The sequence below is a fragment of the Zonotrichia albicollis genome, chromosome 16 (assembly GCF_047830755.1).
Source record: "Zonotrichia albicollis isolate bZonAlb1 chromosome 16, bZonAlb1.hap1, whole genome shotgun sequence".
Taxonomy (NCBI): Eukaryota; Metazoa; Chordata; class Aves; order Passeriformes; family Passerellidae; genus Zonotrichia; species Zonotrichia albicollis.
Window position 1 is genome coordinate 1,142,557 of NC_133834.1, and position 16,324 is coordinate 1,158,880.

The 16,324-nt window shown below is 54.6% G+C and overlaps 1 protein-coding gene across 2 annotated transcripts in view; it reads left to right on the forward strand.

Moving 5' to 3' along the window:
• PKD1 (polycystin 1, transient receptor potential channel interacting) overlaps positions 1-16,324 on the forward strand; it is a 76,776-nt gene that overhangs the window by 21,243 nt on the left and 39,209 nt on the right. Inside the window, exons 2-6 of one of the 2 annotated variants that reach the window (XM_074552705.1) lie at positions 8,064-8,135; positions 8,614-8,685; positions 9,984-10,153; positions 12,245-12,913; positions 13,810-13,993. In XM_074552705.1, coding sequence (XP_074408806.1) covers positions 8,064-8,135; positions 8,614-8,685; positions 9,984-10,153; positions 12,245-12,913; positions 13,810-13,993 — 1,167 coding nt within the window. The remainder of the gene's footprint in view (positions 1-8,063; positions 8,136-8,613; positions 8,686-9,983; positions 10,154-12,244; positions 12,914-13,809; positions 13,994-16,324) is intronic. The other variant, XM_074552706.1, reaches the window with a different exon arrangement.

The window sequence follows — 16,324 nt, forward strand, 5'->3', positions numbered from 1 at the left end:
AACCAGGATGCAAAGATTTATCTATGCCATTCCCTGTCCCAGTGGTGAGTTAATATCAGCAATACCTAAACATTTATTGAAAACTCTTCACTTTGTGTAAGGAAGATGAAGCACTGAGTGGCTCAGCTGTGTAATCCCTAAATTACAGCTTCCAGAGGGCTCCCTTTTTATGGTGAAATCAGATGTTCCTGGGCTCCCAAAGGCTGACTGGGAGACGTGCTGGGTTCTCAGGAGGGCAGAGCTGGGCACTGGGGTTGCTGTGAGCTGGCACACAGGGCACAGATGAATTTTGGGGGAAGCAGTGGGATCTGCATGGGAAGCAGTTGGCTTTGGGCTGCAGGAGGATCTGCTCGAGCTGTGCCACGTGTGCTGGGAAGATAGTTGGATTTATCACATCTCTGTTTGCTCTGCAGACTTTCCATGAGGCAGATGAGTGTTTGCAGGGCTGACATTTCCCTGGCTGGAGCTGCAGACAGCTCGTTTGCGTGCGGCGCTAATTGCGGACAGCAGCTTGATTGCAGTGTTTGGGTTCTGGAGCTCTCTGCCCTTCCCCTCCTGGCCCTGCTGGCACAGGGCTGGCTGTGCTGAGCTCTCTCCTTGCTTTGTGCCACCTGAGGTCAGCCCTGGGCAGAGAGGGCAGGAGCAGGGCTGGTGCCAGCCCAGGCAGTGCCAGCTCCTGGTCACTCAGAGCGTGGCAGGGACCTCTCAGGTTGGTGCCATCCCTCTGTCCCCTTCCTGGCCTCCCCAAGCTCCCCTGGTGATGCCCCAGTGCCTCCCTCACCATTGGCTCCCTTGTTTGAGTGTTGGGGATGCAGGGATGGCTCAGCTCAGGGTGAGGATGACTTGGAAGGAGCTGAGCTGGTGATACCCCAGTGTCCCCCTCACCTTTGGCTCCGTGTTTGGGTGCTGGGGATGCAGGGATGGCTCAGCTCAGGGTGAGGATGACTTGGAAGGAGCTGAGCTGGTGATGCCCCAGTGCCCCCCTCATCTTTGGCTCCATGTTTGGGTGTTGGGGATGCAGGGATGGCTCAGCTCAGGGTGAGGATGACTTGGAAGGAGCTGAGCTGCAGGTCCTGGCTTTGGGAGCCCCCTGGGCAGGGAGAGGGCAGGAGCACAGGGTGCCATGGCTGCAGGACAGCCCTGCCAGAGCCTGACGTGCTGCCTGAGGTCACACATCCCTGTGTTCCAGGCTCCATGCAGGCTCCACAGCCTTATTTGGGAAGGTCTGCGGGGAGCTGCTGCCTGCAGGGCTCTGAGGAGCTGCTCCTGGAGCACAGCTGCTCTGCAGACAGCTCCCACCTGCAGGGAGCCCTTCTGCTGACCCTGCTGGGGCTGCCTGGCCGTGCTGGGAATGCTCTGTCCATGGCTGGGATGCCCTGGCCATGACAGGGGTGCCCTGGCTATTGTGAGGGTGTTCTGAGTGTGATTGGGATGCCCTGGCCAAGGTTAGCATGCCCTGGCTGTGCTTGGGATGCCCTGGGTGTGATTGGGATGCTCTGGCCATGACAGGGGTGCCCTGGGTATTGTGAGGGTCTTCTGGCTGTGCTTGGCATGCCCTGGGTGTGCTTGGGATGCCCTGGCCATGACAGGGGTGCCCTGAGGGTGTTCTGAGTGTGATTGGCATGCCCTGGGTATGGTTGGCATGCCCTGGCTGTGCTTGGGATGCCCTGGGTGTGATTGGGATGCCCTGAGTGTGTTTGGGATACCCTAGGTGTGCTTGGGATGCCCTGGCCATGACAGGGGTGCCCTGGCTATTGTGAGGATGCCCTGGCTGTGGCTGGGACATCCTGGCCACAGTTGGGACACCCTGGTAGTGGTTCCATAGCTGTGGTTGCAATGCTCTGGTCGTGTCTGGGACACCCTGGCTGTGCTGGGGGATGCCCTGGCTGTGTCAGGCTCTCCCAGCCCCTTTCCTGAGCTGTGAAGAGCCTGTGGCCCCAACCTTGGATTTATTCCTGCAGATGCAAGGGTTTAGTTGTGCTGGTGCTCAGGGAGAGGCTGGAGCAGGGTAAGGCAGGGCTGTGAGCTGAGGGAGCTGCTCAGGGAGCCCACAGTGATGGAGTGACCTGCTCGTGGTCCTGCAGGAGCTGGGAGAGACCCCTGGCTCTGCTCCTGCCCTGTGAGGGGGCTTTGGGAGGGCTCTGCTCTCTTTGGGAGAGCACAGGGTGAGCAGAACATGGCAGGGATGCTCCTCTCGCCTTGCATTTCCTATCAGCAATCAGCATTTTGCTGTAGGAATTAAAACATTCCATTTTTAGATGAATTCTTGCGAAAAAGTTTTTGGGGCAAATTCCTCGGAGAGAGGCGAGGACTTGGGCCAGCATTAGAAACTCGTAAATTCAAAAGGCACAAATAAATTGTCCTGGTGCTGTGACAGCCTCGGGGAGAGGAGGGAAAGGCCCCTCTTGGTGCTGTGTGCTGGTGTTCACAGGGGTCTGAGGATGAGGGAAGAGATGAGGATCTGACTCCATGGTTCAGAAGGCTGATTTATTATTTTATGATACATATTACATTAAAACTATACTAAAAGAATAGAAGAAAGGATTTCATCAGAAAACCATAGAATCAGAAAGAATGATAACAAAGGCTCTGTCTGAGACAGTCTGAGCCAGCTGACTGTGATTGGCCATTAACTACAAACATCCAACATGGGCCAATCACAGATGCACCTGTTGCATTCCACAGCAGCAGATAACCATTGTTTACATTTTGTTCCTGAGGCTTCTCAGCTTCTCAGGAGGAAAAATCCTAAAGAAAGGATTTTCCATAAAAGATGTCTGCAACAGTGCTGGGCTGCAGCTCTTGGGGTGATGTGTGGTGCAGCTGGAATCCTTTTGCCTTGGAAAATCCTTGCTTTAGCATGACTGAAACCATAACTGAGGGTGAATATCTCCATGTGCCGTTTCCCTCCTGCCTGTGTTGGAAGGCAGAGAGCTCCTGGTGCAGGAGAGATGTGAGGGTGTCTCTCTCCCTTCTGCAGGAGCACAGCATTGCTGCCTGTGCCCAGCACACAGGAAAATCCCTGGTTTTCCAGATTTCCAGAGCCATTTGTGGAAATAATCTCTCTCATCCCCTCTGCACACCAGTGCTTCTGCTTCTGCAGTACTTCCTTGGAGAGGTGCAAGCCAAAAGACGAAGGGAAAAAAGGAATCTGATCAGCAAAAACCTGTAATTTTTCCTGGCTCGGGCAGGCAAAAGCACACAGAGTTTTTCCTGCTCTTTTCTGGAAAGTCTGTTCTGTGTGTCAGCTCTGTGCTGCCTTTTGTTCCTGCAGACAGGCAAGGGTTTGCCATGGCAACCTGGAGGCAGCCCTGGGGCTCTGCAGGGCATCTCTGGGCAGATCTGGCAGGCCATGGAAGGCTCTGGAAGCTCTGGGCTTGGCTGTGCCTCGCCGGCCATCCCACGTGTCCCTGTGTCCCTTGTTGTCACTGCTCACAGGGTGTGGAACGGTGCGGCCTGGCTTGTCACAGGATCCTGCAGTGGTTTGGGTTCAAAGGCACCTCAGCCCATCCAGTGCCACCCCTGCCATGGCAGGGACACCTCCCACTGTGCCAGGGTGCCCCAGCCTGGCCTGGGCACTGCCAGGGATGCAGGGGCAGCCACAGCTGTGTGATGGGGTAGGAAATGGGAGCAGGGCTGGGAGCTGTGTTCCCTGTGCCCTCTGGGGCTTTGCTGGCCCTCAGGAGCCTCAGCCCTGCTGGTGGTGTTTTGTGCAGATATAGCCAAAAACTCCACAGATTTGTGAAAGTTGTAAAGCCGGTATGTTTATTATTACAGCGCCAGAAACATGCAGAGATTACTTTCCTTAAATGACACGTGTACCTCTGGGGGCTTCAGGTCCCTTTCTATCCCCCTCTCAGATACACATGCATACAATTTCACAATAGGTTCATACATATTCATTTTTATGCATTTCAGGTGAGATTTGCCGCCAGTTCTTCTTTATCAGAAAGAATTCCTGGGTCAGGTTGACCTGCTCTCACAGCAGTCTCTGTCTCTCTCTATCACCCTCTGTCTCTCTCCCCACCTTATCTCTGTCCTTCACTGAATCCCTGAGCCTAGGCCTTGCAGTCAGGCTACATAGCTGTGTTTCAAACCACAGACTCAACTCAAAGATGTACATTTCACCTAAATCAAAATGGATTTCTGCCCTGGAAAATTTTCCACTTTGCCTCAGTGGCTCTCAGACCTGGAGCCTCGGCCCTGCTGAGCTCTCAGCCCTGGGGCTGCTCTCCCTGCTCTGCCCCAGCCATGGGCTCCTCTCACTCAGACGTTCTCCGTCGCTGGATGCTTTTCCCATTACTGTTCTGGCAGGGCTCCCTGCACCAGAGGGGCTGGGGAAGCTCTGCCCTGCCTCTGCCTCCCTCCCTTTTGGTGAGATGGAGGCAGAGCCCACAAATGACATAATGAGAGCATGACATCAGCCTTGGCAGCGGGGCCGCCCGTGCTCTGCTGAGCATTTTGTGTTCCGTGGAAGGAGGGAGCAAACAGCAGTGCCCAAACCCAGCCTGGCCACAGCAATGGGCAGGAATCACCCCTGGGCTGGCACTGAGGGGGCTGCTGGGCATCAGAGAGGGATGGAGGGGTGGCACGGAGCCCTCCTGCTGCCCTCAGTCCTCTCATTCCCTCCCTCTTCCATTGACACTGCAGCAGCTGAGAAAGGAGCCAGTTCTTGGGGCTTTTCCCCCAGAATTCCCCAAGTCCATGGGCAGCAGGTCAGGCTGGTGCTGTGTGTGCTGGATCCACCCTCACTCTCTGTGTGTGGCTATGACAGCTCAGGGATGCTCCCAGCATCACACAGCGAGGCCTGGCAGGGCTGGGGTGGAGCTGAAGGCTCCCAAGGCTCAGGCTGACGCCCTCATTACTGAATATTCCCTTAGTTCCCAAAGCTTCACCTTCCTCACTAAAGCACCTCCCTTTTCCAGAGCGTTTGAATCTCTGCCTTAGCTGGGCTGGGAGTGGAGCGTGGCAGTGTGGGGAGCTCTCAGTGACACAGTTTGTGCCCTGTGCTGTGGCTTGGTGAGTTCTGGTGCCCCATGTCCCACAGAATGACATTGCATGGCTCCATTTTGCAGGACTGAGCAGTTGTGACTCGTGGCTGCCCTTTTCCAGGAGGCACAGCGTGTTCCCCAAGCCCCCCAAGCCACAGGAAAGGACATTTTTCCCTTCTCCTCGTGAGGAGGGCGTCAGGCTGTGTGTGCAGGGAATGTCAATGGAGAGCCTTGTTTGCTGCTGGCTCCAGCTCTGCCTCGAACCTGCTCTGAATTTCCTCTGGCCTGGCAGTGGGCTGGGAAAACACAGTCGTGGCAGTTTGGGAGCTGTGTCCCACAGCCTTGCCTTGCCTTTCACTGCTCAGGGTTTCCTGGTTTGTATTTTTCTCTGCAGCCCAGGCACCTCTCCCATGCCAGGGAGGCAGAATGATGGATGATTTTCCATGCCTGGTGCAGAGGGAGCAGTGGGAGAGGGCAGCTCCTGGCAGGCAGTGGCTCCACCACCATTCCACATCCTCCCAGCTGTGCTGCCACAGCAGCTCTGCTTCCCTCTGTACCCAGCAGGTCAGGGAGATGAAAACTGAGGGGTTTTATAGCAGTTCCTCATGGCATCATGAGGGCAAGCAAACAGCAAGGAGGTGTCCTGGTTTGTGGGTACCAGGGGGTGCCAGCCTGGCCTGGATGGGGCTCAGCAGGGTCTGCAGCCAAGGGCTGGGGATCTCTGGGCAGCACCTGAGCTGGAGTGACAGAGTGCCAGGGTTTGGGTTAATTGCAGCCAATGGAGCTGAGCTCAGCTCTCCCCTGCGAGATCTCTGCGTGCTGGGCTCTGGCTCAGAGTGGTCTTAAATAAAATGTTGGTAAAACATACTGGAGATGAAAATCAAGTGACAGACAGGGCTAAAATAGGCACAGAGCTGTTTTTCCTCAGCAGCCACCCCGGAACCTGGAAAAGTTGCAGGTGTTGGAGGCTGGTAACCCTGAAGGTTGAGCAGATCAAGGCTGTCAGCTATGAAGGGACAGGTTTGAGGGGTGTTACTGCTCTGGGAAGGGGCAGTGCAGGTCTGGGGTGATGAGCTCGATCAGCTCATCACTGATCATCAATGATCATCACTGATCAGCTCACCACACCTGATGCCAGCAGGGAGTGGAGGATGAGCAGGATGCCATCTGACATCTCCTTTGTCAGCAGATAAAGGGCAGCAAGGCACAGGAGCCCTCTCAGCTGTGAGCCACAGCAGTGCTGGCTCCCCAAACGGGATCCCAGTGTCTGACACCTTCCCCAGCTCCCCTTGCCCCACACTCCTCTGCAGCCAAGGAGCACCTTGGAAGAGGCTCCTGGACATGGCAGAGCCCTGTTTTTGCAGCAGCTGAATGGTTTGTTTTGGAGGTTTTGCTTGTCTGGGCGAGGAGCAGGAAGGCATCTGAGCTGGAACTCCCATTTCCTTTCCTTGGACTTGAGGTGCTGCCTAAAAACCAAATGGGCGATTTCCAGGTATTGCAGAGGAGGAGGGGAATATTTGTGCTGCTCTCCCTGTAGGGTGGCTGTTGGGGCTCTGGTCCTTCTATTCCTTCCCCACACAGGTGCAGCAGGGACAGAGGGGTTCAGGAGCTGGGGCATCCCTGAGATGGGTCTGTCCTGGCTGGAGCACCTGGGTTCCACTCCCAGCTGTCTCTGTGTCATCTTCAGTGGGAGCTGGAAGCAGGTTTGGGGTGGCTTTGCTGTCCCTGTGCAGAGTGGGGCTCAGCCAGGGGTGCTCTGTGCTCCAGCACTGCTGTCCCTGCTGCTTCAATCACTGGCATAATCCAATATTTTTATTAATGTCCTTTTTCTAATGTATTTACTGAGCTGGTGTTTTGCACATTTCTTGGGCTTCTGTATTGGAGTTGCTGGTGAACTCCTCTGAATCCAGTCTCAGCCTGGCAAATAACTCCCAGACAGCAAAACCAGGGAAAATAAACCTTTTAAAGAGCCATCCATCCCTGTCACTTATCCCCAGTTTCCTGGAATCGCACATCGGTTTCCTGCCAGTTTGGCAGAATTCTTTTCATTTGGATAAATGAAGTTTAAATGTCAGATCAAACCAAGAAATAATTGATTAAGGGGTAGGAATAACAGCTGAGACAGCCAGGAGAAGCGAGAGGAGGTGTTTGTAGGAAAAAGGTGAGGAAGGAGATGGCAAAGTGTGTCCAGCCCTGTGCTCTCCTGGGAGCTCAGCCAGGAATCCATGAAGGGTCAGAACCATCCCATGGGCTTGGAGGAAGGGTTTTGGTGCTGCTGAAAGGAAGTTTAGGCCAAAGGAGATTTTTCTGAGAATGAATGGTGAGGTTTATTGGGAACAAGTGGAGGCGGATGAGCAAAACCTTCGTTTCTCTGAGTGACATTTAAATGTGGGGAGGAAGATGATGGGTGAGGAGAGAGCTGGGCTTGACAGGGACACTTTGGTTTGGGTGAGCTGAACGCTCTTGGTGTTACTGGGAGATTTTTTAAGCAGTGTTCCTTTTAGAATGACAGTCTGTCCTGATTTCAAATGGAAAATATTCTTTATTGCTGCTTTTTCTTCCATTTTAAGCTTTTCCAAAGAGAGACAAAAAGTTGTTTAAAACGCGGAGTTGACGCATCAATTGTGTAATTACTGATCAGGGTTTTGGCACGAGAAACACACTTGGAAGTTCATAATAAATTTGTCTCTGAGTTAATTACTGCTTGAGTCTAAAGTACTTCTTAATGACTTCTTTGAGCATAGATTAGACTTGAATGTCTTTTTTGAGGATACATCACATTTGGCACCACGTGTGGCATGGTGTACTGCTCCAGGTGTGCTGCAGACTGGGGGCACATCCTGAGGCTCCTGGTCTCTCTTTACGGGTTATGTGAGCAGCAAAAGCTTTATGGTTTTGGGAAAGGTGTTTTCTTTGGCTGGGAAAAATGCTCTGCCTTGAACACATCCCGTTTCCAGTCAGGATTCTGGCTGGGGTTTGGAGAGAGGCTCTTCTGAGGTCTGCTCATGGAGGTGTGACAAAACGGGCTTGAACGAAGGCTGAAATTGGATTTTTCTTTTTTTCTTTCCCTAGGAATCTTTCCAATAGCAGGATCAGTGGTTTAGATGTTGAGCTATTCAGAAGCCTGACTTCTCTGGCAACGCTGTAAGTACTTGCTGTTCCCCCCAGTCCCCCCAGTGCCCCCCAGCATGGGCTCGTGTTGCACTGGTTTGCTTTGTTCTTGCTCCACCTCATCTCCCCAGCCCCCCGTGCCCCTGTCCATGGGCTCCTTCCCTGGGGCCTTGAGCTGCTCACCCCAGGGATTTGGGAATTATTGGCATTTGCAGCTGGGCAGGGTTTGACCCTCTGTGCTGCTGGATGGAGAGGAGCTCAAGGCGGGTGAAGGAGAATTATCACAAGATGTCTGTTGGTACTGGAAGGGACCTTAAAGCCCTTAAAGTTCAACTTCCACTGTCCCAGATGCTCCAAGCCCTGCCCAGCCTGGCCTTGGGCAGTGCCAGGGATGCAGGGGCAGCCACAGCTGCTCTGGGCACCTGTGCCAGGGCGTGCCCACCCTCACAGGGAAAAGCTACAGCGACAAGAAAGTTGCTTCTAACATGATTAACTTTTCTCTCTTTTACAGAGATATAAGCCACAACCAGATTTCTACATTAGAAGATGGAATATTTGATAATTTATTTAATTTAAGTGAAATGTAAGTTCATCTCCTTTGTTTCCCAGTTCTTTATTTAGACCTTTCCTTGAAACATCCCTTCCTTTCCTCCTGTGGGGGGAGGCTGTGCTGGCTTGGAGAGATATTGGGCAGGTGCCCACCCCAGCAGCTGCTTTTGGGGTGTCTCCAGTTCTTTTCCCAAGCTGTTGGATCCTGTTGTCCTTCAGTCCTGACCTCTTTCTGCTCTCTGCCTCTGTCTCTGGTATCTCCAACCTCTGCTGCTGCCTTCTTCTCTTCCTGGCTCCTCTGCCACACCAGCTCTGCTGAGGTTCTTGTCTCTGCCCATGGGCACACTGTCCTGTTGGCATGGTCACACTCAGGCCTGGAGCACCCAGTGGTTCCTGCAGCATGGTAGGTCCTGACTGACTGCCCAAGTCACTTAGGAGATTGTCCTTAAGTGATTCGAGTTTTGTTGTTTAATTGAGGTCTTTTGATGCTAAGTGAAGGGAGGTGAGAGGAAGTCACACATTTCCAGGAGAGGTCCCTGAAGTCACAGCACAAGTGGCAGTTCTGCCTCTGGATGAGCCAGGACTAGGATTAACCCCAGGATTAGGATTAACCCTGTCCTGGCAAGAGAGGAAAGCTCAGCCCCACACTGTCCCTGAGCACAGGACACAAGGAACATCCTCAGCTTTGCACTTTGGCTCCCAGTGGCTCTGGAAGGACACAAACGCCAGGGCTGGGTCCCAGGGAGCTGTCCCTGCTCAGCCTGGGGGCACAGTGCTGCTTTCAGCCCCAGGGTCAGGCCTGAGCCCTGCTGGCATCAGCTCCAGCTCTGTCCTGCTCACAGCTGAGCGCCAGAGGTTCCAACTTGGATCAAGCTTAGCTGCAATTAAAGTTTCCCTCTTTTCATTGAACTGCCACATGGAAAGATTATCATTGACTTTGCATTTCTTTTTTTGACAGATGAATTTTATTCTCTTAGCTATTTTTAATGGGCTGTAAGTAGTCTCCCTGAGCAGGAGAGGCTGCCCTCATACCCTGGGGCTCTTGCATGGCAGATTTTTTTAGATATATGATTGTATCTGTCATTTGCTTCTAATTGCAACAATTATTTGTAGAGTTAAAAAAGTACTTGGAGTACTTGCCTAATTCTAGCCTCTAGAAAAATCACGTTAATTATTGCTTGATTCCCTATTCATTAACTCCTCTCCCAGTTATTCCAAAGCCTTTCAGTGGAGTGGCACAGATGGGAGCAGGGAGCGCTCGGCACACTGCTGTAATTAAGGCTTAGCACATGTCACATTAATCCCTAACTTGTTCTGATCTCCCTCTGACAGAAACTTAAGTTGGAATCCATTTGTTTGTGACTGCAAGCTGTCCTGGCTGCCCCGCTGGGTGGAAGACAGGAGAGTGAGGGTCCTTGAGGCATCAGACACAAGATGTGCCCACCCCCCCGAGGTGGCCAACCTGTCCCTGTTCGATGTGCTGGTCCTCAATGCCTCCTGTGGTAAGGAGGGGCTGGGATGGGGCTGGCTCAGTGGGACTGGGGGGCTTGGGGGCACCTGGGGCCTCCTCAGAGCTTCAGCGGCCAGTTCTGATCTAATGAATCAGCTGTTGGGCACACAGGCTGTGCCCCAAGGAGCAGGGCAGCCACAGCAGGGCTGAGATTGGCCCTGAGCACAGAGCAGACACCACAGGACTGGTCTGTGACCTGCAGCCCCAGGGTTTGAACAGGCTGACCCCCAGCACTGGAACCTCATGGGAGGTGATGGCACCTGGGACAGGCTGAGCTGGCAGGGCTCCACTTTGGGAGGGAATGAGCAGTGTCCTGACCTACAGCCACTGCTGCAGGGCATTTTACTGACTGCTTGGCCAGGAGAAATCTCATTCACTGGAAAAGGGAGAGCCCTAAGGAAATTAATCCTGCCTGGATGCTCAGTTATTCCAGAATAAGAGAGAGGGAGGGACAGCAAGGGCTCCCTGTGGCAGGCAGCAGACATCTCCTTTAATTTGGGGCTGTGTGACAGGAGGATGCAGGGATGAGAACCCAGAGCTGTGTGACAGGAGGATGCAGGGATGAGAACCCAGAGCTGTGTGACATGAGGATGCAGGGATGAGAACCCAGAGCTGTGTGACATGAGGATGCAGGGATGAGAACCCAGGGCTGTGTGACAGGAGGATGCAGGGATGAGAACCCAGAGCTGTGTGACAGGAGGATGCAGGGCTGAGGCTGAAGGACCCAGAGCTGTGTGACAGGAGGATGCAGGGATGAGGACCCAGGGCTGTGTGACAGGAGGATGCAGGTCCGAGGCTGAAGGACCCAGCTGAGGCTGGTGGTAGCCACCTGAGCTGCCTGGTGAGGCACAGTGTTCCCCAGGACCAAAATCCAGGTGATGGTTGTTCCTCTTCCCCCAGCAAAGCTTGCAGCATCTTGCAGAAATTATCAAAGGGAAAAACACTTGGCGCTGTTGCTGCTCTTGATAATTAGTTGTTCCCTCTTGAACTACTTCAAGCCAGTGTGGAAACAATAATGTGAGGCTGCCTTCTGGGTAATTCAGTGTAATGGGAGTAGGCTGGGACAGCCTGCCAGCCCTGCCAGCTCTCAGTGACCGGCAGGGGATGAGGAATGGCCAGGCTGGTGGTGGAATCAGAGCAGCTCCCGTGCTGTGCTCCTCTCCGGGGACTGCTCTGAGGAGAAGTGGCTCAGCATTTGCAGGAAGGCCGTGGAGGAAGCTGGACGGCTGGATGGGTTTGATCTGGGAGGATCACACGGGGCTGGAGCTGTTGAGATGTTTGGGGGAGATGTTGTAGCAACAGCAGTGCAAACGTGGCCGGGCCACGTGGGCAGAGGGCGAGGGAGGGAGAGAGGCCCTGCCTGGGTGTTTGTGGCAGGGAAATGTCCCAGCCCTGCAGGCCAGGGGCTGAGCTGTTCCTCTGGGCCTGGCTCTGTGTCCATGTGTGTCCCTGCTCCCTGTCCCAGCTCGTGTTGTTCCTGTGCATCCTTCCCGTGGGCATCCCTGGGCCTGGCATTGCCTCCTCTCCAGCACCATATTTTCCTGAAAGGAGGGAGATTCTTGGCTCTCCCCACGGAGGAAGGTGCCTGGTGGAGGGTCCATCAGTGTCTCCCCACTGTGCCACTGCCCAAGGGTGTTTGGTTTTGGGTTTGCTGCTGGAGGTCCCAGGCAGCACATGGTGAAACGTTCTGCACTGACCAAGCCACCAAAGGACATCCTTTATTCATGGTCTCACTTGGAAACAAGTCCTGTGGGCTCCTCTGAGTGCCAGACTCAGTGGCTCCATGTCCCATGGGAGTGTCAGGCTCTCCAAAGCCCTGTTTTATTTACTGAGTGCTGCTGCTCCATAAATCTGTGTGACTGGCTTGTTATTTCTGTCATCACTAATTAGCATAAAGAGTTTGGAAACTGTTGCTGGGGGATTAAACACTTCCCAGGCAAGTCTCAAAAAGGAAACGCTCAGAGTAGGAGCTGAGCAGGAGAATTCCATTCCCAGGAGTGTGGGCTGGTTCTCTTGGAGGGTCTCACCAACCCATGGCATCCCAGAGTCTGTTTTGCAAGAGATCTTCTCTTCTGTCCTGCAGGAGCTCAGTACATCACGTGCCTGACAGGAAACTACACCGAAGAAGCTGAGCTTGTCATCCTCTTCACATCTGTGCACCCTGGGAACCTCACTGAGGAGACCTGCAGTGCCCTGTGTTACTCCCAGGACCACGAGTATGGGGCTTTCAGCCCCCAGGGGCAGTGTTTGTGTGGAGCTGCCCACGGAACGAACTCTTCCTCCGGCTGTTTGCCGTTTTGCACTGAGCGTGTGTCTGGGCAGGGCTGTGGTGCCCCCTCGCTCGTCCCCTCGCCCTTCCAGGCCCAGCTGCCTGTGTCTCTCACGGTCCTGCAGCCCCGCTACAGCCTGCAGCAGCCCGTGCTCCTCAATGTCAGTATTCCCATCGCTGCCAGCACTTTACTGTGGGACTTTGGGGACCGCAGCGAGGTTCTCAACACCACTGCGCACTCAGCCGTGCACAGCTACGCCTTACCCGGCCGCTACAACGTCACTGCCACGCTCCTGCTGGGCTCCAGGCTCCTGCAGGAGCAGGCAGAGGTGGAGGTGGTGGCGCCACCCCAGCAGCTGGAGCTGCTGTGTCCCTCCCTGGTGGTGGCCAACGAGAGCCTGGACATCCGGATCCGCAACAGGGGCGGCACGGGGCTGGCTGTGCTCTACGGGATCACTGCGGGGCCTGGAGAGCTGGCCAGGGGTGAGCAGGGCTCCTGGGGGCTGGGGATGGTGGCTGTCTTGGTTTGGAAAGACAGGAGGCTGCGAAGGAAGGCAGGAGCCTCCCCTGGAATGGAGAATGGAATCCCTCCCCACCCCTCTGAATTGCTATAAATTCTAAATTAAGGGGCTCTCAGGCAAAGATATGAGAGCAGGGAATAACAGTTCTTTAATAGGGAAGAAAATAAAAGGATAAAATAAACAATGCAGTGCACTAGAACAACACTGACAGAGTCAGAACACAACCTGACACCCTGTGGGTCAGGGTGTTGGTGGCAGTGCCATTGGAATTGTGGCTCAGCCCTCCTGCAGTGTCAGGGCTGGTTCTGTTGGAGCAGGGGGATCTGTAGAGAAGGATGGATTCTTCCTCTGAAGATCCAGTGGAAGAAGAGGCAGCTGTTGTTCCTCTGGGGAATCCTGTAGAGAAAGCCATGCTGGTGTCTCAAAACCTCTGGATTATATCCGGGTAGGAATGCTTGGCTCCTCCCTCTGGGCGGAGCATCTCCCAATGGGATGCTGTAGTTCTTATCAGCCATGCAGTGACATTCAATAGTCTGTTATCAGCAATGTCCCCTCCCGAGGGAGGAGTGATTGTGGTCACTCAGAGAGATAAGGCAAACTGCCCACTTGACAAAAGATAATCTGCCATACAGGTGGTGATAGATTACATCTTGCCTTGCAATCTGGAACAGTGGCACTGCCTCCTAGGTCCCCTTTGCCTGCAGTCCCAGTGAGGGCTGGCTCCTCTGGGTGTGTTGTGTCCCTGGCTGAGCAGTGTTCTGTGCTTTAACAGCCACGGGGTTTGTTGGCTCCAGGGCTGGCACATTCCATAGCTGTGTGGCCCACAGAGAGGACCTCACCCCTGTGTTCTTTCTGCAGCAGTTCACCCCATGTGCCCCCCTGAGGGCCTGGTTTTCCCGGGGAACAACCACTGCTACCAGCTGGTGGTGGAGAAGGCGGAGTGGCTGGAGGCGCAGCGCCACTGCCAGGAGCTGGGCAACGGGGACCTGGCCTTTGTCAGCAGCCCCGACATCCAGAGCTTCCTGGTTGCTCATGTCATCAGGTGAGTGGGCAGGGGAAGGGCTGGCATCACCTGGGCACGGGGTTTGGCTTCCTGAGGGGTCTGGTGGGTATGAGGAGATGGAGGGGGTGAGGCTGCTGAACAGAGAGGGGGAATGAGCAGAGCTCGAGCCCTTCTGGACTTGGATTCTTTCCGTAAAGGCTCTGGAGGGAAGAAGAGGAATGGGAAGAATCACACTGGGAATTGAGGGATTGGGGGGTGTTGTGTGCCCTGTGTTTGTGCCCGTGGGTGCCTCTGAAATGTGAAAAGGGATCCTGTGCCCTTAGACACGGCTGCAGCCCAGAGCCCAGACCCTTTCCCCTCCTGTGTCTCGCCCTGGCAAGCAGCAGTGCTCCTCTGCAGCAGCATCTGTTCCACCTCAGCACTGGCCTTTATAAACAGAGAGTGCTGCAAGTGTCAGCCTTTGATTAAACCGTCCCTCCAAGCGCCCTTTATCCAGCCAGCCATGCCGGGGGAGGGAGCACAACCAGGAGAGCTCCCACAGCCCTTGTCAGCACTCCCAGCTGCAGCTGTGCGAGATGGGCTCCTCACAAACACATCCCAGAAAGCACATGGAGGGGAGCAGCTGCGTGTGACGTGGGCTGTGAGCGCTCCGGCTCCAGGGCTGGCAGCTCCTTCTTCCCAAACTGCCCCTGCCCTGTTCCCTCACACGGGGCTGCAAACTCAGAGTGCAAACGTGTTCTCTGCTCTGGGGAGGGAGGCTGTCCCTCAGTGGGTGAGGAGCTGGGCATGGGATGTGGCAGGGAGGTGGCCATGGCTCCTGGGATGTCACACTGAGCTGGCCATGGCTGCTGGGATGTCACACTGAGCTGGCCATGGCTGCTGGGATGTGGCATGAGCTGGGATGTGACAGTGACCTGGCCATGGCTGCTGGGATGTGGCATGAGCTGGGATGTGACAATGACCTGGCCGTGGCTGCTGGGATGTGACAATGACCTGGCCATGGCTGCTGGGATGTGGCATGAGCTGGGATGTCACATTGAGCTGGCCATGACTGCTGGGATGTGGCATGAGCTGGGATGTGACACTGAGCTGGCCATGGCCCCTGGGATGTGACACTGAGCTGGCCATGGCTGCTGGGATGTGACACTGAGCTGGCCATGGCTGCTGGGATGTCACACTGAGCTGGCCATGGCTGCTGGGATGTGCAGCAATCGCGTGTGGAGCTGCTGGACCCACCAGGCTGTTCCCCAGCTGCTGCCCCACAGCCTCTGCTCCCCAGCCCACTCCAGCCCATGTGTTTATTTTATTAATCCATGCAGATAAACACGGGGGAGGCAGCTCCAGGATGTGATTTCCCTGCTGATAAAAGGCGAATGGGCCGAGCTGCAGGCTTTTGGAACATGCAGCTTCTTCCACAGTTTCTGATGGGAAGATGGCAGAAGCAGGAGGCTGTTTCCCTGCTTTAGGGCACTGGGCAGGTCTCCTCTGCCTTGCTGCTGGAGTGGGATGCCCTCCCCATGTGCTGGGCTGGTCCCTCCCTGCCTGCAGAAGCAGGGGATGGGACCATCCAGGGCACCCCACTCTCAGGGCAGCACTGAGAGCCCTCCCAAGCCTCCCCAGGCTTGTTCTGCTCCTCCTGCCCCAGCAGGGCAGCTCAGTCCTTCCCCACAGGCAGAGGAGAGCTCACATCTTGCTTTAAAAAAAGATTATTCAGAGTCCTCCTGTTTCCCCTGCAGTGGAATGGGCTGGGCAGTGGGGCAGGGTGGGAGCCAGCCAGCAGCTTGTCTTTTAGTTATTCCTTTCTTTCTTACTTTTTGATTTTATTTTTTTTTTCCTAATGACTTGCAGTTAGATCATAGCTGGAATTAGAAGAGGAAAATCTCCACTGAGTTTTCCTGATGGCAGCAGGCAGGCGGTTTCCTACCCTGCTCTCCCTCGTTCCCTGCCAGTGGTTCAGGAGCAGAACACAGCCCTTATTTATTTTTTAATCTCATTTGCAGTGAAAACTACTGATTCATGGAACAAGTTATTTTTGTCATCGTTTTTCAGCATGACCTCATGAATCATTTCATCTGGCCTGAGCCTGGGGGTGGAGAGGCACCAGTTAGCACCAGTTATCTCCCCAGTCTGCCTTGGTACCACCCTGGGAGCACGCTGGGGCAGGCAGGGGCAGGGCTGGATTGATTTCCACGTGCAGGAGGGAGCGTGGAGGAGCTGAGAGCTCGGGAGGGCGCAGGGTGTTAATATGGAGAAGTTAATAGGAGTTAATATGGAACAAATGCCTCCCTTTCTGCTGGGTGAGATTAGAAACGGCTCTCCAGGCTCTTTGTGGCCATGAGAGACCTCTCAGCACTTTCCACTGGGTCTGGG